Source organism: Sardina pilchardus, chromosome 19 (assembly GCF_963854185.1).
Source record: "Sardina pilchardus chromosome 19, fSarPil1.1, whole genome shotgun sequence".
Lineage (NCBI taxonomy): Eukaryota > Metazoa > Chordata > Actinopteri > Clupeiformes > Clupeidae > Sardina > Sardina pilchardus.
In genome coordinates this window covers 25633711-25661210 of record NC_085012.1, presented here as the reverse complement: position 1 = coordinate 25661210, position 27500 = coordinate 25633711, and the positions used below count along the sequence as shown (strand labels likewise).

Here is a 27500-nt window from a genome sequence, read left to right as displayed (position 1 = left end):
ATGCTTATGGATTGCATGTGTGCATGTACAGTATGTGTGTATGTGTATGTGCATGACTTGTGTGTGAGTGAGTATGCACATCTGTGAATGTTTGTGTGAAGTGCCTGTGTCTGTGCTTATCTACGGTATGTCTGTATACTGTACAGTATGTGATTGTGTGCGCATGTTCCTATATTCTACGCGTGTGTGTGTGTGTGTGTGTGTGTGTGTGTGTGTGTTGGCATGTGTGTGTTACCTGGCTGCACCCTGGACACTCGTTGCCGTTCTCACACGTCCTCCTGCGAGACTGAATGCCTCCTCCGCACGGCACCGAACAGCGTTCCCATGGCGACCAGGCTGACCAGTACACATGAGGTGGGCAGGGCAAGTGCTCATTACAATATCTGCAAGAGATCACAAACAATAACATTAGTGCGTGTGTGTGGGTGTGTGTGTGTGTGTGCATGCGCGTGTGTTTGTTTGTTCTTCAACACATTCCCTCCAGTCAGCTTTTACTGAACTAATTAGGTGCTGAGCTGTCAGGACTGGCCCCTTTACAACTGGCCTTTATGACTGATCTGTGGCTGACCGACTCCAAGGCCAGCCACCCCCAGAGTGATTTGATAGTGATGAGTGGTCCTGTGTGGACTAATGTTGCCATGACACCAAAATCATGACTTTGACAGGATAATATGCATTAGTATCTCCATACCAATACAGAAACGACACCAAGGCAAAAACCTTAAGCATCAGTGAACGACTTTAGATAGAACATCTGCTGTCTCTTTTAGTAAACTGATAACAAACTGCTTTTATTAAACCTTGAAATAAACTTAAAATACCATTCTTAATATACGATGCTAATTAAATGGGTCAACACTTTGAATTTCAAGATATCATGATACCATACTAGTGCATCGTACAGTGGGGACAATATTCAGTAACTCAATGCACATCTCTGGATGACTCAGCAGGCCAATCAGATCATCTGAGGCATGCAGGAGGAGAGGGGGACACCAGGATTTGGGCTCCTCACTAAACAGCTCTGGGCCACAGGTGGGCCATATTAGAGCCAGTCCAGTACCACATCTGATCCAGATTGGCCAGATCAGAGCCATAATAGCACATCACAGTCAAACCATAACAGGGCCAGATCACAGCTATGTCAGGGCCACAGCAGGGCCACACAGAGCCAGATGAGAACCACATCACACTCAAACCATAACAGAGCAAGATCACAGCTGTAAGGACCACAACAGGGCCAGATCAGAGCCAGATCCGAGCTGTATCAGCCACTTGAGGGGAAGAGCAGGGTAATGTGAGGGGAGATCATGTCAGCTCTTCTGTGGGTGTGAGGAGCAGGCCCCATCTCTAGTGAAGGTCATCAGTGAGGAGGTGTGAGGAGCGGTGCAGGAGGAACAGGCTGCCCTGTCAGGTGTGGATTACTCTGGCCTTTCACACAGCCCGCTTAGTGACTCAGCTCCACTCAGCCAGTCAGTCAGTCACTCTATGCCTCTCTCTCAGACGCACATCCACCTGCTGTGCCAACCTACACACACACACACACACACACACACACACACACACACACACACACACACACACACATACAGTACACACACACACACACACACTCTCACACACACAGAGTGATCCCTGATTGAGCTGATTTAGTGCCTCTGACTCTGACTCTGGCCCAGACGGTCAGTCAGTGGTCTGCTCTGTCCCACCTGCTGAGCTGAGCCCTGAGCCCTGATTGGGTTCATCTGCAGGGGCACAAGGTACACTGGCCTGTGTGTGTGTGTGTGTGTGTGTGTGTGTGTGTGTGTGTGTGTGTGTGTGTGTGTGTGTGTGTGTGTGTGTGTGTGTGACTGTGTGAAAGAGAGAGGGAGAGAGAGTCTGAGTTTGTGTGTGTGTGTGTGTGTGTGTGTGTGTGTGTGTGGTTAGTGTGGGCGGCTAGCTGGGCATAAGCAGTCTGCTTTTGCAGCTTTCCTCCAGCTTACGCTGAAAAATTCTGTGGTTTCTTCAAGAGAGGCCAGGAAGTCACGCTATAAATGGAACAGGGACTGTTTTTCAGAAGGGTTTATCATATTCCACAAACTATACAGTCCCGACATGCTGTCCAAATACAAGCCCTTCAAACTGCCTGACAGCTGGTGATCCCACAAGACTAACTACTGAGGAGCAAGGAAGTTAACGTCCATGAAAATAAAAGTCAGCTTCTGGAAGCTCCCCCCTACAGCATTGAGCCAGCGTGATTTACTCACACAATAGAATAATTGTACTGTATATGTGCACTTGCTCATTTCTCCAACATCTTCATCCAATCCTCATCTCTTTATTAATTTATTCCTGTCTATGTTATGTTAGCTTCTTTTTTTTTTAATATTGCTTACTTTTCAATGAGTAACTGTTATATTGCACTTTACAATTTTAATATCTTATTTGTCTATGTTCAGCTATAATGCACTATTTTATAACACAATCTAAATAATCAATCTCTCATTTTGTATATTTTTTAATATGCCCATTGCCATGGTGTTACTAACCACTCAGCCTTCCATTTGAGTAGTACATCACAAGCTAACACTGTGCAAAGCCTGTTTGCAGCTGCATAGGTGCCTACAGCCTGGCAATGAGTGCACCAACACATCAATATAATCTTCAAGTCTCCTCCAGGGAATACGCACAGAGGGGGCAGATCCATGCCTTCTAATTAGGTCATTTAAAAGTCAGAGAATGCTCACGTAACATAAAAAGATAATACTGTTTACTGCTGAGGAGAAAGAGAGTGAAAACAAGCGCGCAACATCTCTAAAAAAGTTAAGACTACTGGGCAAGTGGGAGGCGAATGCATTAAATAAATGAACTCAGATGATGAATTCCACACCCTAAAGAAGTCTCTACCGCTGAAGCACTTCATGTAGAAGAGTGTGTGTGTGTGTGAGAGAGAGAGAGAATGATAGACAACTAATGCATGCATCTTTCTCCCCTTCCATCTGTTTTTCCTCTTTGCCTAACTTGCCTTCTTTTCTTCTTTTCGTCTTGTATACACACACACACACACACACACACACACACACACACACACACACACACACACACACACACACACACACACACACACACACACACACACACACACACACACACACACACACACACACACACACCACAGGAGCTCAAGAGTTTTGTTATGTTATGGTCATTTTAATGCAAATATTATGTTTTATTGTATGTTCCAGTCTATGCTTAATCCATGGTTCTCTTGGCCAATGCAATGCAGAAATCCCTTTTTGTCCAGGGAACGAGTTAGCAAAAGAGAGAGAAAGAGACAGAGAGAGAGAGGGAGAGAGAGAATGAAATAAAGAGAGGGAATTAGAAAGTGAGAGAGGTCTAGAGAGACAGAGAGAGAGGACGATGAATCTTAGCGTGGGTAATAATACGCATCCCTACAGGGAAGTCATTGATCAATGCTACCTGCTGTGGTGTGGATTATAGAAAAACTACCGCGATCCATATGGAGTGAGCTTCACTGCTCGGCACAACACACCGATGCCAATTAGAGGCATTCATCCAAATTAAATCTGCCCCAGCCTTTGTGTCCCTCCTGCCGCAGACAGAGAGGAACAAGAAATGGGCTGCGACCATCAAAGCCTGTAAAATTAGCAGTGAATACAGCGACAGAACAACCCCCTCGCTCGGACATGATCCATAACTGGACGTCTGTGAGTGTGTGTCTGCGTGTGTGTGTGTGTGTGTGCGTGCGCGCGCGCGTGTGTGTGTGTGTGTGTGTGTGTGTGCGTGCGTGTGTGCGTGCGTGCGTGCGTGCGTGCGTGTCTGTGTGTGTGTGTGTGTGTGTGTGTGTGTGTGTGTGTGTGTGTGTGTGTGTGTGTGTGTGTGTGTCTGTGTGTGTGTGCCACTGAAAGCGGCTTTTGATTGGGACTTTTTGTGCGGTTTGTAAAGAGCTTTTGAAGCCTGAAGAGACACAGTGAATGGGCCAGCCCGGCAGCTGGCCAGTGTGGACGCGGGCCTTTGGACCTGGACTCTGGAGGACCCTGTGCAAAGCTTGGACTTGGTCCACACTCGTGTCCCTCTCTCTCTCTCTTTCTCTCTCTCTCTCTCTCTCTCTCTGTCTGCCTCTGTCTGTTTCTCTCTCTCTTTTTCTTTCGCTCTCTCACATACACACTGCAGTGGTGCATAAGAAATGGCTACATTGTCTCTTTATTCCTCTCTTACTCTCCCTGTCTCTTTCTTCTCCATTACACACACGCACACACACACACACACACACACACACACACACATACAGACAGAGAGAGAAAGAGAGAGACAGAGAAAGAGAGAGAGAGCGAGAGAGAGAGAGACTGGACACCTTACAGAGGTTAGAGGGAGCTGTGGTAGTTGCTCTGCATACTTGAGCTTTGCAGTGGCTGCAGACTACACCATCTGGATCTATTCAGTCAGCATACACAGCGAGAGAGAGAGAGAGAGAGAGAGAGAGAGAGAGGGAGAGAGGGAGAGAGAGGGAGGGAGAGGGAGAGAGAGAGAGAGAGAGAGACACACACAGAGAGAGCCCCCCAGAGAGAGCAAGCACCCTGGAGAGAGAGGAGGCTGTAGGGTGAATACCTTAAACAAAGAGCCCCATGGTCAGATAGTCTCATGAGATATGACAGTGGAGGAAAGATGGAGAACGAGAGAGAGAAAGAAAACAAAAAGAATGAAAGAAAGAAAGAAAGAAAGAAAGAAAGAAAGAAAGCAAGCAAAAAAAACAAAACAGACCAAACTTATTCTGAACATTAACAAGACTGGCCAAATCTACTTTTCACATCGAAGCAAGACAGAGAAAGAGAACAAGTGAGAAAGGGCTAGGGACAGGGAGAAAGAAAGAGTTCGAAAAGAGCCCTAACTCAATCAGAAGCAGGAGTCAGCCTCCTCCATCTTCCCACACACACAAAGCCTCGTCCAGACATCACCAGCCCTGCTCTTATGTCCACTGGAGCCACTACTCTGACACACGGCAAACACACACACACACACACACACACACACACACACACACACACACACACACACACACACACACACACACACACACACACACACATGCACGAGCATACACACATACATACACACACAAATACCGTAAAACTCCAAACAATAGCCCGTGCTTTTATTTTGCCAAATCGCCAAAATGCACCGGCGTGTATTTGAGACAGGCGTCTATATGAGACAGGCGTTTAATTTAGTGTTGTTAGTTGAGTGTAGGTTTATTGTAGGATAAGAAATAACTACCCAATAGCATAAGCAGACGGAAAGCATGACAACAGGAGGTTACCACATTATATTACGGTAGGCTACTTTATTTAGACTATAATTCGAATGTGTTTCACAAATCAGATCATATTAGAATTAGCCTACTATATTAGATATGTCTTAAATTATTGGCAGCTTAAAATAGGCCTAACGAAACGATGTGACAGTGGGCTGAACAATTCAAGTTACCATCGAGCCTGTGAACTTGTTGCCCCTGATAACACATCAACAATAAAGAATGAATGCTTCCCTGTAAAACAACTGATCCTATTAATCGCTATCACCGTGATTCTCAACTAGGCTACTACAAGTTGATTTGCGAATTCCTCCTCCTCGTCACTCTCCTCCACTTGCCTGCTTTGCTTGCGCAGCTCCCGATGCGCAGGGCTCTCCCTCTTTGGAGACAGACGTTACAGCTCAGCCATACGCACCCTCTTTGGATCAACCGAGAAATATCTTGCCGCTGCTTCTCCCGAATTTTGTTAGGCAAATTTGACAACTATCAGCTTAAATGTCATTTAAATCAAGTCTTTTTCTTTTCCGCCACAGTATTGAGAGAAATGCGGAGAAACGCGGAGAATCGAGAGAAAGTGAAACTAAACAAAGAAAGTTTGTGATAAAATATGTTGTCTAGTGCGCAATTTTAAAAAAATGGCATTAATTAAGTAATGCAGGACATAGGCCATTGTCGAAAAAAGTTAAGCATTTGGATCTCTGGCTTTCACCTCCGCAGTCATGCAATTATAAATGTAGTGTGCGCAATCTGCACCTGCTGGCGATCTGACGGGTATAAGAAGAATAAATACAACCCGAAACTAAAAAAAACAGACCAGGCTTCTGTTGGAGACCGGCCTGTAACCCCAAATCTGTAGCCACACCGGGCGTTTAAAAGAGACATGCGTCTATTTGGGACTCGGCTATTGTTTGAAGTTTTACGGTACACACATGCAAACACACACACACACACACACACACACACACACACACACACACACACACACACACACACATACATTCACACACAAATACACACACACACACACACACACACACACACACATACATTCACACATACATTCACACACAAATACACACACACACACACACACACACACACACACACACACACTCACTCCCTAAGTGCCATTACTCATGGCAGCACCCAGGAGGTGTTCCATTAAGGGCTGAAGAGAGGGAGAGAGAGATGAGCAGAGAAGGGCTCCGTGACTTCAGCGTCGTGACAGATGACTTCTGACACCGGCACCGATGCGGCTCATATCTGGCCCAGATCTGGTGTGGCTAGTCACCGCTGAAGTAAAATGAGCTGCAAGTTCAGATGCTGAGAGATTATGCACTATGCTATCTGAGGAGCACAAATATGTTCAATGTAATATGTATTAGCTATGAGTGATATAACTGGCAAGTTTCCTGTGTCACAGGGCTGTGGCCTATTATATTGATATAGCCTATAATACTGTATGGAGTCCTAGCAACAAGTGATATAAGAGTGCACACGAGCTGTTTCCATGGCTAGTATTGATCAGTTTTTGTGTGTGAGTTAGTGTGAGTTTTGAGTGTGACTAGCTGACGGCCACAGGTGAATCACTGTTTAAGAAGGCATGGTGGGTCTTGTGAGACCTTCACCGGGCAGCACAGAGTGGAGAGAGTCAAGCGGAAATGTAATCACTGTGATCAAAACAATTCAGCCAAGCAGAGGGGTCAGCACCTCCACAAACATAAACACACAGCTAGCGCATAGGCCTCTGTCTCTGTACGCGTGCATGTGAGTGTGAGAGTGTGTGTGTGTGAGTGCGTGTGTGTGTTTGTGTGTGTGTATGTGTGTGTGTGTGTGTGTGTGTGTGTGTGTGTATGTGTGTGTGTGTGTTTGTGTGCGTGTGTGTGTGCGTGTGTGTGTGCGTGTGTGTTGGGGGGGGTATGTTTGTGTGTTTCCAGGACAACGTGAGGAGAGTGTGAGAGGCGGTGTAAATTCTAGACTCTCGCCTCCTCCCCTTCTCTCTCCATTCTCTCCCCATTCTCTCAGCACAGCGGGGGACACAGTGCATCACTGGGGCGGCCCATGCACCAGAATGCACCCTCTCCATCATTCAGGTTTGGTGCAGTCTCTCTCACTGTGTGTGTGTGTGTGTGTGTGTGTGTGTATGTGTGCATGCCCTCCTGTGTGTGCGTATGTGTGTGTGTTTGTGTGTGCGCGCCCTCTGTGTGTGTGTGTGTGTGTGTTTGGGTGTGTGTGTGTGTGTGTGCGTGCCCTCCTGTGTGTGCGTGCACTTCTGTGTCTGTGTGTGTGTGTGTATACGCCCTTTACATCACTGAGACAACAGGATGAGTTGCGCTCCGCGGGACGTCAGTGACGAGCCCAAAAGCGTCCCCCCCCCTCACGGCTTCCCTCGAGTGGGACGGTGGGCAGACCCCGACGCTCTCCCTCCCCACCCCGCAGACTGCACCGCACTAACTCTCTCTCCTCCCTCTCTTTTCTCTCTCTCTTCTCTCTCTCTCTCTCTTTTCTTCCTGGGGGTTTTGTGTGGGCTCTGCTCTGTTCTCTTCAGCCTTTCACACCTCACAGATTTCATTTTTCACCGGTGGCACCGGGGTTGCCTAGGAACCGCGCGGATCGGGCGTGTTTCGGGAGTTTCGGGGGGGTAATTATGAGATGATGAGGAGTCGCCACTTTGAGCAAGGCCAAGCGGTGGAGTGTGTGAATGCGTGTTTGGAAGTGAGTCTCTGTGTGTGTGTGCCTGCTTGTATCTGTGGATGCATGCCTGTATGTGTGAGTGTGTGAGTGTGCGGGTGCGATAGTGTGAGTGCGCGCATGTGTGTGCATGTGCGTACGCTTGTGTGTGCATGTTTATGTGTGTATGTGTATAAGTGTGTGCAAGTGTGTGAGTTTCGATAATCACAAAGCCCTGGCATCTTTTCTCTCCCCTAATTGGATGTCAGTAACGTAAGCGTGGACAGAGAATCAACAGCGGAAGAACCAGAGAGAGAACATGTGTGGGCAGAGCAAGAGGTGACGATGCTGACATCCTCACGCTTAGTGAGGTGATGATGAGTACACGTGTGTGTGTGTGTGTGTGTGTGTGTGTGTGTGTGTGTGTGTGTGTGAGAGAGAGAGTGTGTATGTGTGTGTGTGTGTGTGTGTGTGTGTGTGTGTGAGCATGCAGGTTAAACACAATAGCAAGGCTTTGTTTTGAGTTGTGGCCCACACACTTGAAGCTTTAACCCTCAGCACTAGAATAGGTGTATATATATAGTATATATAGAAACAGCACATTACAGCATGCTGCTGGCAGGTCTTGTAGCACAACTGATACAAACTGGTAACTGGTATAATTCATGAAACTAATAATGCAGGAGCACGGTTGTTGTTTTGACTTTGGCATGAATGTGCTACTCCTCCAGACTTTAAAAATAACACAGCCGCAGAGAACTACTAACTATGATGCACATACATAAAACGTATGCATTGTGTATGGTGTGTGTGTGTGTGTGTGTGTGTGTGTGTGTGTGTGTGTGTGTGTGATTACCTCTCCTCGCGGTTCTGGCCCACACACACTCTGCCCCCGTGGCGTGGCGCGGGGTTGCTGCAGGCGCGTTGGCGCACCTGGAAGCCGATGCCACAGCTGGTGCTGCAGGGTGCCCAGGCCGTCCACGGTGTCCAGCCGCCGTTTCTACGGAAACAACAATCACCACGCAACACACCGTCAAGGGCCCGACTCACAGAGGGACACACACACTCATACTCACCACTGCTGGTATTGGGCAAGGTTATAAATATTCAGTCTCATTTCTCTGCCTAGAAATAACGGAAAGAGTGTGTGTGTGTGTGTGTATGTGTGTGTGTGTGTGTGTGTGTATCTGTGTGTCTCTGTGTGTGTGTGCTTAAGTACAAGAGTGCATTCGCTAGCAGATTGTGTGTGTGTGTGTGTGTGTGTGTGTGTGTGTGTGTGTGTGTGTGTGCTTATGTACAAGAGTGCATTCGCTTGCAGATTAAGTGTTAGTGTGTGTGTGTGTGTGTGTGTGTGTGAGAGTGTGTGAGTGTGTGAGAGAGAGAGTGAGAGAGAGAGAGAAAAAAAAAAGAGAGAGAGAGAGAGAGAGAGAGAGAGAGAGAGAGAGAGAGAGAGAGAGAGAGAGCGAGAGAGAGAGAGCGTTACCTGGAGCAGTTGGCGACCTCCACACTGAGGCCCTCACAGTCTCGGCCGCCACACTGGGGACTGGGGTGGTCACACGCCCTCGTCCTGCACACACAGGCTCCAACACTGCCCCCGTCACTGTGGCTACACGGCTTCCATCCTGTCCACGGCCCGAAGCTTCCGTCCACTGTCACGTTTCTTACCTGAGGACGCACGAGGAGAACACATTCAGTTACACTCTCACACACACTCTGAAAAATAAAGGTGCTTAAATGGTTCTCAAATCTCTGGATGGTTCCATGGAGAGTCAAATCAGGCAAACTGTTGCCTCGATGGTTCTTTGAAGCACTGAAAAAGGCTCTTCTATGGCATCACTCTGAAGAACCGGACATGGCCCCATTTTTTTTTTGAGTGTATAAGCTCTTATTGGTGATTTCTAATGTCTAATGAATAAGCTAATTTCTAACTAATTAGCTTATCTAGCTGAAAAGTTGTGCTAAATACAACAGAATGGTTTAATGAATGATTAGAAGAAATATGTAGTAGGATACGTGTACTTAATAAGTAAGCAGCTAGGAATGATCTAATAACATATTAGTAACAAGCAATAACATACTTTCCATACAACTACATAGCATTGCATGCTACTCGTCTTGAAAACCAATCTTAACCCTGACTCCAGAAATAAAACATGAACTTGAGACCACTGCACTGAGGGATATAAAGCTTAAACCCACTGTAAACTGAACATGGCAGTGAAATAATAAAAAAAGAGAATATCAATTAATGAGATAATCCAAACTGAAACAAGGACAGTACAAAGAAAATAGGAAAAAATTAAACAGAATTCGAAATGTACGAGAATGTGTGTGGGAGTCACATCAATAGGTATCTGTAAAAGTGATTGACTAGTCGGTGGAATGGGCGTGATAAATACGATATGATGAGAGCATACTAAAATCAGGAGAGAATAGCACTCGCTACAACAAGCTGTCAGGCTCAATTGCATCGCAGCAAAGCTAAAAAGAATGTTTTCAATTGACTTTAGGTCGCCCCGATGAAATTGTATATTAAATACAAAGGTAATGAGAGAGAAAAAGAGAAGAAGCACTCATGTGAAAAACATCATCAGGTCCGTCTCCATCCCCCCGTACAGCCATTCAAACAGGTGCTGATGGAAAACGCCTCTTTCTGTGGGCCGATCATAAAAGAAAACAAAACAAAGCCTGCAACTAACCGGAACCAAAAACTAGTTTATACTCTCCATGTTTGAAGAAATGAACCCTGTCCTCCAAATAATTTGCAGTGCCACACACAAACACACACACACACACACAACACACAACGCACACACACTGACACAACGCACACACACACACACACACACACACACACACACACACACACACACACACACAGAGGCGGCTTCAGATGAAGTGAAGCACATCTAACCTGCGCTGGATCTATTAGCATCACTTCCACTGGACTGATGATACAAAACAACAGCACCTCTCAGAACAGAGCAGGAGTGGGGGAAACGAACAGCACAAGGGATGAGAGCACAAAGAAAATAACTTTTGGGGCCCAGGAAAGAAAATTGTTTGGATTTGTTTACACATAAAAGGGAAAACGATCTGGCTTAAAAACAACAAAAAGATAAATTGAAACAAGAGCACCTTTTTCAACTACAGACAACTACACTACTTTCATTTTTTTTTTATTAGCTATTAAAAAGTTTAAGATAGATGATGGAAGAAAATGGAGTCGAAGGTCTTTGACTTTTCTTTTTCTTCAAACCAAAAAAAATCTCTCTTCTCCCGTGAGTTTCTCTTTGGTGTACCCGCACCACCGCCGCGATTCCAGATGGCACACTTCTACAGCATGTGCCGCTGAAGTTGGTTCCTGGCCAACGTACCTTCTGTTTTTCATAGGTTTGGCTGAAAGGCCTACATTCATCCTCAAGGCCGCCTCCTCAAGGCTCATGGCACGTTACGACACAGTGCTCTTTATGTGACCCTATTGTCCGACTTTGCCTTCAAAATGGAAAAACCGTGTAGTTCAAAAGCTTCTCGAACATTTCCATAGCGCTGGCTTTAATATACTACGGGAGTGAAAGGTTCAGACCCAAAGCACTGTGAACTGAATCAGTCTCTCACTTCACTCAAACACGGGATCTGACTAATTCTGCTCCAACTAAACCCCTTTTTCACAAGGCCCTCCAGATAGCTGTGAATAGACAAAGGCTTCGGTTGTGCTGGTTTCAAACCAGAGTCCACTGGTTTAGCGAGCCTCTGTGTTTTTCGTTACCAACGTATCATTTAGCAGGTGGGTGATGTCATGCCTCCTTTACAGTCACTGCTTTGGTGGACCTGGTGAAAACTACCGCTCAGACCTTCGGTGAGTTTCAAAGGGACCATGATTAATGTGGGGGGGGTTACTGCAGAAGTTTGCCAAACGTCTGTCAGCCAGTGGGGTCACTTACGCCAGTAAGCGCCTGTGCCAAGTAACCTGTTGAATGGAACGCCGCACGAAAGGTGAAGCGCGCGCGCACACACACAAACACACTCAGCCACACACATGCGCATGCCACACACACACACACACACACACACACACAAACATACAAACACACACACACACACACACTCAGACACAAGCAGAAACACAAGCTCACACAGACAGACATGCACACGTGCGCACACACAACCCAACCACACACACACGCACACACACACACACCCACCCACTGGCTGCGCTAAAAAATGGATGCGTGCAGAGAGAGCAACAATTATACCTTCATTTAGCGTGACGTGAGTGAAATAGATGCGTGTAAGTGCTCCTGCTGAAAACCCCGCGCTGCTGAAATGGAGTGAATGCATGAAGCTAACGCTAATGGCTCACATGGGGACGCATGGCTCACTGATCAGGCACTGCTCCAGGACGGGCTTTGGCACGCGCAACGCAGCGCCACATACTAGCGCACAACTGGGGGCTCACAACCTGAACAAGGTGTTAACGCCAGCTGAGATACTTAGCACAGTGACTAATGAAAAAGAGACAGTTGGCGGTTTGGCGGGTGCAGATGTTCAAATAGACACAGAGCCGGCTTTTAAAAATAGCAGCCGTGGTCACGGCGGTTTCGGAGTATTTTTACTCTCTAACACAAGCTACACACAGTCATCCAAAATATTTACACTGGACCTTGGCTTTAGCTCCAGCTTTCCACCACTCACTGGTCTGTGGTTGTTGATGTTGTAGTGGTTGGGTCTCTTGTATTTTAACTGCTCCTTGCTTTCTCGACAGACAGATTGGGCGATGCCCGTGACTCTATGGTAAGAGTCTCTCAGGTATGGAGGACAGGTAAACACATTGACAAATTGAGCTCGGGGATCACAAGGATACGTTTGGATTTCGGCGCGGCCGACATTGAGCCGAGGTCGCTTCATTAATCGTGACTAGACGGGCGGTCTGGTGGTGCACCTGTAATGTGCCTCGTGTGTATAAAGAGAGGCCACGCCCAAGGCCGCGCGTTTGGGGTGCATTCTGGGTACTCACGGGGCACGCGGTGATGCTCTGCTCCCATTGGCTCATGCTGAGGCTCTCCTCCAGGGTGGTGCACTTCTTCAGGACCAGGTCCCAGCCGCAGTAGGGGTCTCTGGCGCCGATGCAGGCCCTGTGTGTGCCCCCCACCATCCCAAAACAGAGCACAGCATCAGTATACAGTTACAGCCGTGTCTCACCATATGCCCCACATAGCTGTGTCTTCCATTCCAAAACAGGACAGAGAATCAGTACAGCTATAGCCCTGCGGAAAGCCCCTTTTAAGCACAGCCAATAAGCAACATCCACCACCTCTCCTCACCCCTATTCAAAATGAGCACACATAAAACAGTACTTTATACACAGTATATCACACGAACATAAAAAAAAACACGGTGTCTTAACACAACTTAGACACTGCATCGCCCGCAATACATCTCAATCAGCAAACAGCCTCAGGGGTAGCAGCCATCTTGTCAAATATGACACATCTCTAAATCATTCGGAATGTATCATATACAAAAACGTGCGTCGCTCCCCCCCCCCCCGCCTCCGCACATAAAGCCGAGGGTGTGTATTCAAGGCTTAGTAATGTCTATCTTTATGAGTGCTGGCTTTAATTGGATTTCAAGAGTCTCAGCCTGTCTAACAAATGTCTTGTGCGTTCTCCATAAGGCCTCCTTCCCCCTGGCAGCCTGACGGTGGACCAGCTCCCCAGCCCACATGGGACATTAAGCACAATATCAACACAAACATCCTCCATGGGTGGGGCTCTATAGGCAGTTGCGGAGAGCAGTTTGCTCGGCGCAATAAGGCAATAGATCTCTCTCTCTCCCCGCTCATGCAAATAAGCTAATGACGTGTGGATGGGCCGAATGGGGAGGGAGGTGGTGATGGAGAGGCAATAAGGAAGAGGGGGAGAAAAAGAGAGGAAGAGGGGGGAAGAGAGGAAGGGAGAGAGCACAAGGGAGAGAGAGAGAGAATGCACAGGAGAGAGGAGAGATGACAGATATCGTCTAGCAGACATAAAGAGGGAGAGACAAGAGAGAAAGAAAGAGCCAGAAGAACCAGAGAGAGAGAGAGAGAGAGTATGAAAAAGAATGAGTAAAAGGAGGGGAAATAGCGTGAGAGACTGAGGAATGGAGACAAAAAGGCGAAAAAGAGACAGATTAACGGAGTTAGAGAAGCAAAAAGATAGGAGAGAGAGAGAGAGAGAGAGAGAGAGAGAGGGTGGCTGATAGATCTCCAAAGACAGGGATAGAGAGAGAGAGAGAGAGAGAGAGAGAGAGAGAGAGAGAGAGAGAGAGAGAGAGAGAGAGAGAGAGAGAGAGTAGACTCATGCTATAGATGGCTCAGCGGGCGGCTCCCTGGAGAGCGATCAGAGGTGATCTCCGCTGGCGGAGTCGGAGCCCCATCAGCGCCCCCGGTGCCGTGTCTCCGTGACGACGCGCCCATGTCCCAGGGACTCCTCCAGGACACTTGTGAAGAGCCGGCGCGGCGGCAGCCAGCCTGTTAACACTGCCACTGATGTAATCATGTGTAATGAGAGGACGTCACGCCCGCCTCAGATCTCGCTGGGTGTCTTGTCTGGACTCAAGCAAGTGTGTGTGTGTGTGTGTGTGTGTGTGTGTGTGTGTGTGTGTGTGTGTGTGTGACAGACTAACTAGCTTTGTCATGAATGTGCAACAAATCACATCGATGAAGGATTTATTTCCCTCCCCTAAACTGTGCATGCTAAGCCATCATGATTTATCAAAGTGTTTGTGTGTGTGTGTGTGTGTGTGTGTGTGTGTGTGTGTGTGTGTGTGTCTGTGGTTTTGCTTGTTTCAGCTAAACTAAGCACATAAACTAAAACAAGTGTCTATGTGTGAGTTACTTTGCATCAGTGTGAATATGCATGAGATTTCTGATGTCTATAAATGTGTGTGTGTGTGTGTGTGTGTGTGTGTGTGTGTGAGGTATTTGGTATGTGTTTTGACTTGTGTCTGTATGTCTGTGTGATGCTTATTTGGCTGCATCAGAGTGTGTGTGTGCTTGTGTGTGTGTAAGAACATAAGTGTATTTTGTTCTGTGTGGGTATATGTTTGCCTGAGTCAACAACTCTGGGTTTATATAAACCTCCTGCATTGAAAGGCTCTTGTTCCTGCCCGGTACCCCTCCCCCCCTTCTCCTGTCCCACCTCATCTACTCTCTCTCTCTCTTCTCTCTCTCTCTCTCTTTCTCTCCTCTCTCTCTCTCTCTCTCTCTCTTTCTCAGCTCTTGACCTCTGCTGTCAGCGCTGCCTCTCTCTCTGTGTCCGCTCTCCTGCGCTAATAAAGTTAAACTCAGACGCGCCGCGCCCCCATCCTCGCCGGCTCCCTCTGGGATGCTAATGGCCCGGGTTAATGGCTCAGCTCCAGGGTGTAGCTTACAGCGCCCGCGCCCGCTCCAGGAGGAGAGGGAGAGGAGCAGAGAGGGAGCGGAGAGGGAGCGGTGAGGAGAGGGAGAGGGAGCGGAGAGGGAGCGGAGAGGGAGCGGAGAGGAGCGGAGAGGGAGCGGAGAGGAGGAGTGGGGCAGGCTGGGTAACGCCGCCGCTGCTGCCGTTGCTGACGGGGGGCAAAGAGCTCCCTTTACATACACAAGTAGGTGGAGAGCACACAGACCAGAGTCCAGACAAGCACTGCTGGGCACAGTGGAGAGAGTGCCCCGAGCTGCCCCGAGCTGCCCCGAGCTGCCCCGAGCTGCCCTCTTCTACTGGCGCAGGGCATCAAAGTCTGAGACCAGAGTGGAAAGTTCTTCCCCAGAGATTTATCCTTAGAGTGATAACTCAAACCTTGAGACCTCATACGGAGAAAGTTTCACTTTTATGAAACACAGGTACAGATTTGTGCAGATGCTTTTTATCTAAATCGATGTACAGAGGAGAACAAGTACATTTTTTCCCCTGAGATTTTCCCAGGTCCAACTACACTTTGAAAATAATACATGGGATTCAACCACCCCAGTCACTCCATGCATTTAACAAGATTTAATTTTATGTCATTTAAAAAAATAATAAAATACTATTATTTTGTACCAAAATCTAATTTTACACGCTCTCCTATTATTTGGCGCAAAACACCCACATTTGTGTAAATGACAGACAGACCTTGTTAATTCTGTTGAGAATGGACTCTATCTGAGTGTGTGCAGACCTGTATCATTATCACCCCGCGCTTTAGCAGTCCAACTACAGGACTGTCAGAACTCAGGTGGGGTGGACTGAGGTCAGTCATAGCGGCCCGCTTAACGGAAGCTAATGAGCGGCACTAGCCCAGTTTGGTGTGTGGATTCGGACAGATTGAAATATTTATGGCCACCTTCATTAGTCCGTCCTCTGGTCCCCACGCCACTCTGGGCATCCAGCGTCCACTAAAGAGCTGACCAGCAGTCCATCACTCACCGCTACACACTCACACGGCGGTTAATTTAATGAGGCACGGATAGTTTATTTGACTTGATGGCTTTGTGGGAATGCGAGTTAGATATAATGCAGTCATTTCCTCTCTCTCTCTCCCTGTGTGTGTGTGTGTGTGTGTGTGCGTGTGTGTGTCTGTGTGTGAGTGAGTGTGCTCACTTTTGACAGGGAGACTCACATTATACTAGATCGGAGCGTGAGTTTGCACATTTACATACGCATCAGTATGCCTGCGTGAGCGTGTATTTGATGTAATTGTGACAATGTGTGTGCGCGTGTGTGTGTGTCCGTGTGTGTGTGTGTGTGTGTGTGTGTGTGTGTGTGTGTGTATGTGTGTGTGTGTGTGTGTGTGTGTGTGTGTGTGTGTGTGTGTGTGTGTGTGTGTGTGTGTGTATGTATGTATGTATGTATGTATGTATGTACAGTATGTGTGTGCATGCATGTACTGTATGTGTGTGTGTGTGTGTGTGTGTGTGTGTGTGTGTGTGTGTGTGTGTGTGTGTGTGTGTGTGTGTGTGTGTGTGTGTGTGTGTGTGTTGTGTGTGTGTTGTGTGTGTGTGTGCACGTGTGTGTGTGTGTGTGTGTGTGTGTGTGTGTGTGTGTGTGTGTGTGTGTGTGTGTGTATGTGTGTGTGTGTGTGTGCACGTGTGTGTGTGTGTGTGTGTGTGTGTGTGTGTGTGTGTGTGTGTGTGTGTGTGTGTGTGTGTTGTGTGTGTGTGTGTGTGTGTGTGTGTGTGTGTGCACGTGTGTGTGTGTGCAGGGGCAACACTCACTCTCTGTTCTTGTGGAAGTTGCAGCGCATGAGTGGGATCTTGATGACCTGGTCCCTGACCCCGACGAAGAGCTCGCTGCGGCTGTGCAGAATCAGCAGGCTGCGGATGGGCTGCCTCCTGCGGTCAGTGAACAGCTCGATCTCGTCCAGGAGACAGCTGCCCATGGACTGATTCACCGGGGACAGCACCTTCTTTATCGTGCCGTAATCTAGGAGACAAACAAGCATCGTTCTATTAGAGTGTCCCACTGTGTGTCTGCAGAGAAGGACTGCAGAGAGAAACAGAAGAGGAAGAATAAAGGCAAGGGACAGTAGATACAGAAGGAGGTTAAAAGAAGGACTGCAGAGAGAAACAGAAGAGGAAGAATAAAAGGACAGTAAATAGATACAGAAGACGGACATTAAAAGAAGGACTGCAGAGAGAAATAGAAGAAGGAGAATAAAAGGACTGCAGAGACATTCAGAAGAAGGAGAATAAAAGAAGGACTACAGAGAGAAACAGGAGTAGGAGAATAAAAGCAGTGGGGGGAAATGTGAGAAAGGGGGAGTTGAAAAGAGGAGGGAAGGAGTAATGCCGGAGAAAAGGATTGCACAGGGAAGAGGAGAGCAGGACTACGGAAGAGCAATAGGGCCACGGAGTGAAATATTTATTCTAAATCTCTGAGAAAAAAAGTCAAAACTTTCGAGAAAAAAGTCAAAATTTTCGAGAAAAAAAGTCAAAATTTTCGAGAAAAAAGTCGAAAATTTAAAAAGTTGAAAGTTTTGAGAAATGAAGTCAAAAGTTTTGAGAAAAAAAGTCAAAGTTTTTGAGAAAAAAAGTCGAAATTTTCGAGAAAAAAGTCAGAAATCTGTAGAAGGCTCAAAGAAAGTTCGAATTAGGAATATTGTCAGCTAGAGTCAATAGTATCTTGTGGCGCAGCGCTAGCTCTCTCGTCTCGTAATCAGTCGACCGGGGTTCACTTCCTTCCTTAGGCGGACTTTTGTAGCTTAGGCTAATATGTTGTTTTTAGCTTACCAGGAACAAGTCATTCAGAGCTGGAGCTGACAGAAACTTCGTCTCTTGCCATAGTGCTGCTGTAATGGACAACTTAATAAAATTTTATTTCGAGATTGGATTAACTAACAAAGAGATCTGCAGTCTTAGCACAGAATTACAGTAGGCTAGGCCCCAAGGTCTATCCGGACCTTGAAGAGGCGGTGTCGTGAACTTGGACTGTAGGAGGCAAAATCAGTCGAACATAGACAATGCCTTCGTGCAGGAGAAACTGCATGCGGACAGATGCAGGGATATCGTTCAAGTACAGCTCGCTCCGGCCCGCGGGAAGGCGACATGGAAGGCGAGGCTTGACCATAGGGGCTTGACAAGGACAAGTCCATTCTGGGACTGTGATCTGTTCTGCGCACGCGCGTAATAGTAGCAGGAAGAGGGGAGATTTGCCTGCCCGATCGTTTGTGACAATCTGTTGGACTGCTTATTTGTCTTTATTTCAAAATGTTTGTCTATTCATCTGTTTATTATTAAAAACCATTAACAGTAAATGGCCATGGAAATATATCAACATGTGAACTGCAGACCCAAGATCATGACGGGAGTCGAACCCGGGCCCCCTGGGTGAAAGACGAACACTCTAGCGTTGCGCCACTTGTCACTGTATAGTTATGGTTATAATATCTGAATTATAACCTTTACCGCCTTCTACAGATTTCTGACTTTTTTCTCGAAAATTTTGACTTTTTTTCTCGAAAATGTTGACTTTTTTTCTCAAAACTTTTGACTTTATTTCTCGAAAATTTAGACTTTTTAAATTTTCGACTTTTTTTCTTGAAAATTGCGACTTTTTTCTCGAAAATTTTGACTTTTTTTCTCAGAGATTTAGAATAAATATTTTACTCCGTGGCCCTATTGCTCTTCCGTACAGGACAGCCATGCGAAAAAGAAGAAGAAGTAGAAGAAAGAAGAGAAGGCAGGAATACAGAAGGACGGAGGAAGAGAGAGAGAGCAGGAGAGGGTGAGGGGCCGAGGGACGAGGAGAGAGCCAGGGAGGGAGAAGAGCGCCTGGGATCACAACAGCGTAATGGGGGGTTTGGAGTCCCACTGAATGGCTGTCAGGGAGGGACAGCGTCATCGCAAATGCCCCGTCATCTTCTGAGTAAGGGGCAAGAATAATGTCCACCTGCCACCTGGGCCATCAAATATGAACGAGGTCGAGAGCTGAACGCACGTCCGATGGGAGGGACAGCCCGTGTCCGTCTCACTGAAAAAGCGGTGATTTCTCATGTTTTCACCGTGGTCACATTCAATATTAAATGGAGGGGTCAGGACCCTGCAAAGCTGCTTTGCACCCAGCGGCCCGGTTCTCTAATAGCTCCATTTCATCTCATGCATCAGGCGGGAGGAGCAGGTAATGCTCAAGTGCTCTGGAGCACACCGCTGCCACTGCAGACCGAGCTCACCCAAATGAAAACGACATCTTTTGACAAAATCATTTTTTAATGCATAAAAACATTATCATTATTATTATCATTACTTTTATCATTATTATGACATCCAATTCAATTTTGTATATAAATACAGAATGCACAATAATGCAAAGAAAATAAAACAAATATTGACTAAATTATATGTATTATTACATTATATAATCTAATATAAATTATACTTTTTCATTTCTTTAGATTTATTTTTGTTTTGTTTTGGTATAGTCTTGCAAAATGATTAATGAATGTCTGCTGATGTGAAGTGAAAATTAGTTCCTTCTTTTCATGATAACACTTTATTTTGTTCAAGAAATGATCGCATGGGAGAAAAAGAAACCACATTACTTAATGGTGGGGTGTAAAGCCTAATTTCTCTGGATTTCTCTCTTTCTTTCTCTCTCCATCTCTCAGCATGGCTCTTAGGCACCCCGAGTGAGTTGTACTGAGCAAAGATTCTTGACATACTGCTAAGGCTATCCGACACTGTGGTTTAAGCCTTTGATCGCTGCTGAACATTTCATCACTAATTGTCTCAGGCCAAATCTGAGATAACCCACTTTAATAGACTTGCCTTCCGTACAAAGTCTCTATTAGAGCAATGGAAAGCATCTCCATGTTCAAATCCGCCGACAAATGCTTTTAATATGAGACCTGGTCATGCGGTCACATGGATTGAACATACAATGCGAAGAGTGTTATCGTAGCGTGACTGACGGACTAGTTTGGAGCCGGTGATCCAAAACAGGTGCTGGGCCGCCCCAAATAGCAGCAGCGCGAGACACAGACACCCGTAATTACCCTCAGCGCCAGCCATTCAAGTGCCATTGTCATCTCTATTGTCATTCAAGTGCTGTCGTCATCCGCCATGGGTGCGCTAAATACAGCTAGCCTGTCTCTGCTGACCCTGTTCCCAACGCCATGTGATTGGTGGTCAGTTCATGGCGTGCACCGACAGGGCAGACAGCAGACCCCTGTAGCTCTCCACTGTACCAGAGGTCTCCTGGCGGGGCATCTGGACGGCACATGGCAGCCGTCCTGAGAGGAGCTCGCCGACGTCAGCCGAGGACTGGCGCAGACTGGCTTTGATGTTCCCGAGCGCTGTTCTGCATTTCTCATGCCCTCGCTCCCCCCTCGCCTCTGGGCCAACTGTTGCGTGCTTCAAACGGCGCGGATGCAAATGGACCACCCGTTATTGGGGTCGAGGAGGCCTCCTCCGCTAGCGCCACGTATGTTTGCGCGCTTTTCACATCCTCCAACAACAAACACGGGTGAGGGGTAGGTTCTGAGAACCCCCCGGCATGTGACCTATTATACTAATGAACTCAGGGTAATTAACAACCTCTGGGCCAAGCTGAATAATTGAAAAAGCATAAATTAGCAGCCCCCTGCAGTTAGCGAGAGTAGCGCCTTTACTTCAGGAAGCTAATTGCAACGGTTTCAACGTGGGACGCCCCTTGGCATTCGGAGACCCTGCCTTTAGCAACGGGGACAAACACATTACCTCCACTCATTATGCACAGGTACTGTATAGCACTATAAATATGCTACGCTAGCTGTTGACGATGAAGGACTGTGGATCTAAAGCGACTTCACTTCTAAGGGAACAGGGGAAGTGTTACAATTTAGAAGTCAGATGAAGCACACGCAAGCTGGGGTATTTGGGCCAAGGCTCAACTGGAGGAAGAAGCTGAGGAGGAGGAGGAGGGGGGGGGGTCTCCAAGTCAGAGCCGTATATAGATTTCTCAACTCTCTCTATATATACAGCTTTGCTCCAAGTAATAACATTTTAGAACTCAAGATCACAAGACTGGCATACCTATGTACAGTGATATATAATAGTCTTACATGTCATGGCAGAAAGCACTTTATATGAAAGTTTTTCATGGCAGTCTCTGTCAATGGCTTTAACTTTAATCTTAAACTTTAATCTGTCATTTGAATTGCAAGGTGAATTGCAGCTTTGATAGACTCTAATTGTTGCAGTGAGAACAAGGCTTTGGCGGCTTACCTGTGATCAGACAGATAACGGCATAACTAACGACAGATCTGCCATTACTTGTTTATAACAAAGTTATTACATTCTTATGACAGTATATTCAAGTAGAGTCTTAAGGCTAATGCACACTGGCGGTGACATTTGCATCTATAGAAGAGATAGAACTCAAAGTAGAGAAAATGTCCAAACTTTGCAGTCGGCGCACAACAGACAGCACCAGTGGGCTTTGTTCCGTTAAAAGTAACAGAGTTGTAAACGTTGTACGGCGGTGCGGCGGTGGTCAGTCCTACCTGTGGCCAGGTAGATGATGTGGAAGAGCATGTCCTTGCCCTGCACCACGTCCACGGCCACGTGGGAGAAGCGCACGTTGTCCTCCATGAAGTAGGGCACGGGCAGCGTGGGCTGCACCACCTCGTGCATCAGGATGAACTTCTGCGCGTCCTGCAGGTTGCGCTCCGTCAGGTTCACGTACGAGCCGTAGTCGATGGTGCCACACTGACACAGGGACGGAGGGAGGGAGCGAGGGAGGGAGGGAGGGAGGGAGAGAGAGAGAGGGAGAGAGAGTTAGATTGATTGTTCTTTTGCTGCAGTTGTCAATGGTCTTTCTTATTGATACTACACCTTATGAAATGCTATTCTAAGATCAATAATGTGTCCACTCTACATAGTTTTCAGGGCTTTGGCTGGAGTGACTTGATTCATTTGGGCCAATAAAGCATTGCTTGATTTGATTTGAGGGAAGGGAAAGAGAGGAAAAAAGGGGGGTGGAGAAGAGTGGCAGAAAGAAATGGATAAAAGAAGAGAATCAGGGGGTATAAATGAAGAAGGAGAGGGAGAGAATGGGTGGGACAGAGAGAGAGAGAGATGAGGAGAGAGACAAAAAGGAGATAAGGGCAGAGAGAAAATAGAGAGAAAATAGCCGAGAGAGAAACAGAGCATGAAGGATAGAGACATGCCGGGAAAGAGAAACAGATGTGCAGGATCGAGAGAGAGAGAGAGAGAAGGAGGGAGAGAGAGAAAGAGAGAGAGAGAGAGAAAGAAAGCAACAGAAAGAGAGCCAATGCTCAAGAAAAGCTGAACATGAACTCCATTTCACGTCTTTACTTGTGCCTTGGGTGTAAAATATGCACTATGTAATTAGGGATCTCATGTTCAGGGAGAGCCTCCCATTGCCTTTAAATCACATCACAATGGTGTCCGTATCAGCAGTGTAATTTAGGTGCACCACTGCTACTGTCTCGCATGTGTGCTTCTGCTTAAAGAACCTGCTAATGAGAGCCAAGGCAACACTCTTGTGCAGATTCAGACTCAACCACCCACTGGCACATGTCAAGAATTATAAAGCACGCGTGTGTGTGTGTGGGTGTGTGCGTGTGTGTGTGTGTGAGTGTGTGTGTGTGTATGTGCGCGCGCGGTGAGGTGCCCTGCACAGTACAGCTGTGAGATCTCTCATCCCCCCTCACTGGCTCCTCGTACGAATCAATCGCCTTGGCCTTCCCCGAGCGACCGCGCCAAATTACTGTGCATTTCTCTTCCATCGCCCGGCGGATCAGTCACTCGGCGCTCCGCTCGCCGCTTGAAAGGGGGCCAAGAATGAAAAAAAAAGAAAAGAAAAAAAAGAAAAAGAAAGCGAAGATAAAAAAAAACAAAGAACGAAAGCGGGAGATAAAGAAAGAAAATGAAAGAAAGCAGGACAGAAAAAAAGCTAGAGAGAGGAAGAGAGAAAGAGAGAGAGAGACAGAGAGAGGGAGAGAGAGAGGGAGAGAGAGAGAGCTGTCCGTGTTAAAAGCTGAACACATGGGTCCCTAGGGGGGGGGGAGGCCGGCCGGGCCACTGCGGGAGGCAGCAGAATTAACAGCCTGCCACCGCCCCCCTCGGGGCCACAGGGGCGCGCGCCGCACTGATTTATGCCCCATTCCTCACGGGACAGCGCCAAGGTGAGCTAGAGCAAGCCCCAGCCGCTGCCAATCCACTGGGGCCGCTATGAGGAGTGGGAATGAGGTGTGTGTGTGTGTGTGTGTGTGTGTGTCGTGTGTCGTGTTTGTGTGTTTGTGTGTGTGTGTGTGTGTGTCGTGTGTGTGTGTTTCTGTGTGTGTCGTGTGTATGTGTGTGTGTCTGTGTGTGTGTGTGTGTGTCGTGTGTGTGTTTCTGTGTGTGTTGTGTGTGTGTGTGTGTGTGTGTGTGTGTGTGTGTGTGGTGTGTGTCTGTATGCATCGTGTGTGTGTGTGTGTTGGGTTGGAGGGTTAAGAAATACAGCTACGGGGTCTTGAATGATGCCTAAACCATGTTCCAGGGTGTGGGGCCGTGTGGGGGCCGTGTGGGGGGTAGAGGGAGACAGTGGCGGGTCTGTGTGTAGGGCGACGGCCCCTGTGTTATGCACGGCACGCTGCTCTAATAGGCCGCAGCACCGGCAGCGCTCACGCGGCGTTTGGGAGAACAGTTGTGCTGATTGCCGGCCCAACGTCCCACGGGGAACCAGCGGAAGAGATGAAAGCCTGGACAGAAGGTGCTGCTGACTGCCAGCACGTCTCTCTGTGTGTGTGTGTGTGTGTGTGTGTGTGTGTGTGTGTGTGTTTGTGTGTGTGTGTGTGTGTGTGTTGAGCTCGATACGGAGAGAGTGAGGGAAAGAGCAAGAGAGGAGGTGAAAGAAGGATAGAGAGAGAGAGAAAGAAAGAAAAGAGCTGGTACAGAAATGAGAGTAAAGAGTAAAAGAGAAAGATGCAGGGAAAGAGAGAAGAGGGAGACTGAAAGGGAAGAGATGAATATGGAGAGAGATGGCGACGGATAGTGAGAGATACAGGAGGAGAAGCAGAAATGAAATTAGTGAGTGAGTGAAAATGTGAGTGTGTGGGTGAGTGAGTGAGCGAGTGAAAGAGTGTGTGAATGAGTGAGTGAGTGAGAGTGTGAGTGAGTGGGTGAGAGTGTGAGTGACTGGGTGAGTGAGTGAGTGTATGAGTGAGTGGGTGAGTGAGTGAGTGAGTGAGTGGGTGAGGGAGTGAGTGAGTGGGTGGGTCTGAGTGAGTGTATGAATGAATGAATGAATGGGGAAGTATTTCAATTTAAGCTTAAAAATGTCCAATTGAATTCACGACGGCGTATTTTGCCTCTTGCTCGCTTCAGTGAGAACAGCTAGAGAGTCATGAACATTCAGCAGTGCAGCTGAGCGGTTTTCATGATTCCATACACAATGTGGATGACTCTCCACAAGCACTGAAGGCAGAATATTAAACATGGCTGAAGGTCTGGACTGACGTGACGACGAGGCCAAAATACATCACTCATGAGTCTGACTGGCCATATGGTTCCTAATACAGAAGACTACTTAAGAAGTGTGACTGTAGACTTGTTGATGAAGGTGGTTGATGAAGGTACAAGGTAGAGCTAGAACTTTTATCTTACAAACAGCCCTGCAGATCTCAAAATGTTACCAAATATGACGCTACAGATGATAAAACAAAAATGCAAGATGTAAGATGTATGATCCATTATTCATACATGACTAACAAAAAGAATAGAAAAGAAAACGACAAACAAATAAAAAGAAGAAAATAACAAGATAAATATGCTGTTGAATTGCAGCATGATTAATGACTGCGTTTACATGCACTTCAGTATCTCAGTTATGAGGCTTATCAGGATGTTTATCATATTCAGATATGGTGCTTACATGAGCACAGAGAAACCTGGTTATTAATATCCCTGTATACATGATAAATACTGGTAGCCCAGTTGCCATCAATTATGTTACATTAGCACAGCATTTTCATAAGACACCAAGATAAGGTGTAGGCATGGAACACTATCCAGGTTTCTTTTGGTATACTCCATCTTGCATAACCGGATTTCACAAAACTGGCATGAGAGGTTATCCAGCGCTCCTCAATTGGAATATGATGTCTACATGCACACACACAAATCCAGGATACTTCCAATCATAGCCAGGATACTGAAGTGCATGTGAACACAGCCAGTGAATCTTATCACTCCAAGAGTATGGTTGGCTCAGTTCTATCTCACCCTAATTAGATGAAGTAGATTATTTCCCCTACCCTCCGATTGTTTCTCAAGGCTACTGTATGTTGGAGAGAATCCAGGGCAAGTCTATCTCCGTCCACTGAAGTGGCCTGTAAATCTGCCACTTGTGAATGCTGCCATGCAATATGGAAAATGCTTGATGAAGATGCCACCATAGTCCACACAACACACAGTCACGCACACACGGCCAAATTTCTTATATAACATTGAATAAAAAATAGATTTTTTTCAGCTACCTTTGATGTCCATTAGCAAGACAGATGGTGAGAGATGCAGTGTGGCTACTCGCAATGCAACTCACTTTAAAATATGAAATGCTTGCTGACCGGACTATTTAAGGGCCCGCTCACAGACTTACGGCACTGGAGGACATGTGAGCATAATTTGAAAAATCCCCACAGACAGACCACGCTGAGAATTAAATCACACTGAAGGCAGAGTGGATTAACCTTCTTACTATCGCTTAAGACAGCAACTCTCGAGCGTTAGCACTTTCTAATGTAGGCTACGGCGTTGCTCGGTGTCGACACTTAAGTGTGCCGTCAGGTCAGGAAGCGGGACTTTACACCACCCCACAGCATGTGTTACAGGGAGAGAGAGAGAGAGGAATAAGTGCTGCTCACGCACTGCCTTAATGGAAGGGGCTTTGGAGGCCATGATGACTTTCAGGGGTTCATTAAAATCCATTGCTTTTCATGAGCCATCATAACAGCTAATTCATTGGAAATGGCGATGCTCATTTGAACATAACCGTGTATATTTTATAGTGGGATGCCATTGTAAACTTCCGTTATGGAATTTTATAGGGGGATATCTTCATTAATGAATTCACAAGGTATTGAGGAGGAGACAGTTAATAAGGGAGGAAAATTGGGATATGTTTATGGTTGCAAAGATCGGTCTCAGCGTGTGCATGCGTGTGTGTGTGTGTGTGTGTGTGTGTGTGTGTGTGTGCACAATTATGTTTGTGTGTAAACATATGTGTGTTTACTGGATGGCTTTCAAAGGAAATCAAATTTCACCTTTCATTTTTCAGCTCCCAAAACGCATTAAAAAATGAGCAGCAGTGAAATTGACAGTGCGGTGACACTTTGACTTAACTGGGCATGAGAGCCAACTGTTTGGAAGGTGACTCTGGCTTCCGGCCTAGACTTTTAGTTTACTAACACAAACACTCATACACACACACGTGTGCATATACACACACAGACACACACACAGACATACACACACACACATTATCATCAAAATATCTAATCCACAGTCATCTATAATGAAACAAAGGGGAACTCTGGTGTCATTTATCTAATTTAAAGGTATTTAACCTGAGCACTGACCCAGTGGCACCCCCACTACTGCAGTCACTGTATGTTACAGGAATGATGACAGGTGAAAGACCAGTGATTTGTATAAAGCCAAACATTCCTGAGATGTGATTGGTTGAGAAAGCTTTGAGATGATGCTTTATTCCCATTTAGACACACCTGTACAGGTAATGCCTGAGACCAGCGTTTCCCAAACATCTGTTCTGGTGACACACTGTCAGAAAAACTGTCAGTACACCAACATTATATAAAGCATAAAGCCCCAACATGCCCCCACTAATGTGCAACACATTATGCAGATTAAATACATTTTGACTTTAACCAATTTAATGAAATGTGATTTAGCTTACATATCTTACTGCCCTTAATCTTTTTTTCACTGTTTTTTTTATGTTATTGTTGAGTGTTGTACTCGAGTGCAAAGATTAACCGGAGTCAAATTCCTTGTTTGTTCACGCAAACCTGGCCAATAAAG

The 27500-nt window shown here is 46.6% G+C and overlaps 1 protein-coding gene across 1 annotated transcript in view; it reads right to left on the bottom strand.

Moving 5' to 3' along the window:
- The window catches only part of sema5a (sema domain, seven thrombospondin repeats (type 1 and type 1-like), transmembrane domain (TM) and short cytoplasmic domain, (semaphorin) 5A), a 119766-nt gene that overhangs the window by 30062 nt on the left and 62204 nt on the right, over positions 1-27500 (bottom strand). Inside the window, exons 10-15 of the mRNA XM_062521611.1 lie at positions 21956-22160; positions 17193-17400; positions 12999-13116; positions 9465-9646; positions 8838-8981; positions 236-383 (exon numbers count right to left, since the gene is read on the bottom strand). Coding sequence (XP_062377595.1) covers positions 236-383; positions 8838-8981; positions 9465-9646; positions 12999-13116; positions 17193-17400; positions 21956-22160 — 1005 coding nt within the window. The remainder of the gene's footprint in view (positions 1-235; positions 384-8837; positions 8982-9464; positions 9647-12998; positions 13117-17192; positions 17401-21955; positions 22161-27500) is intronic.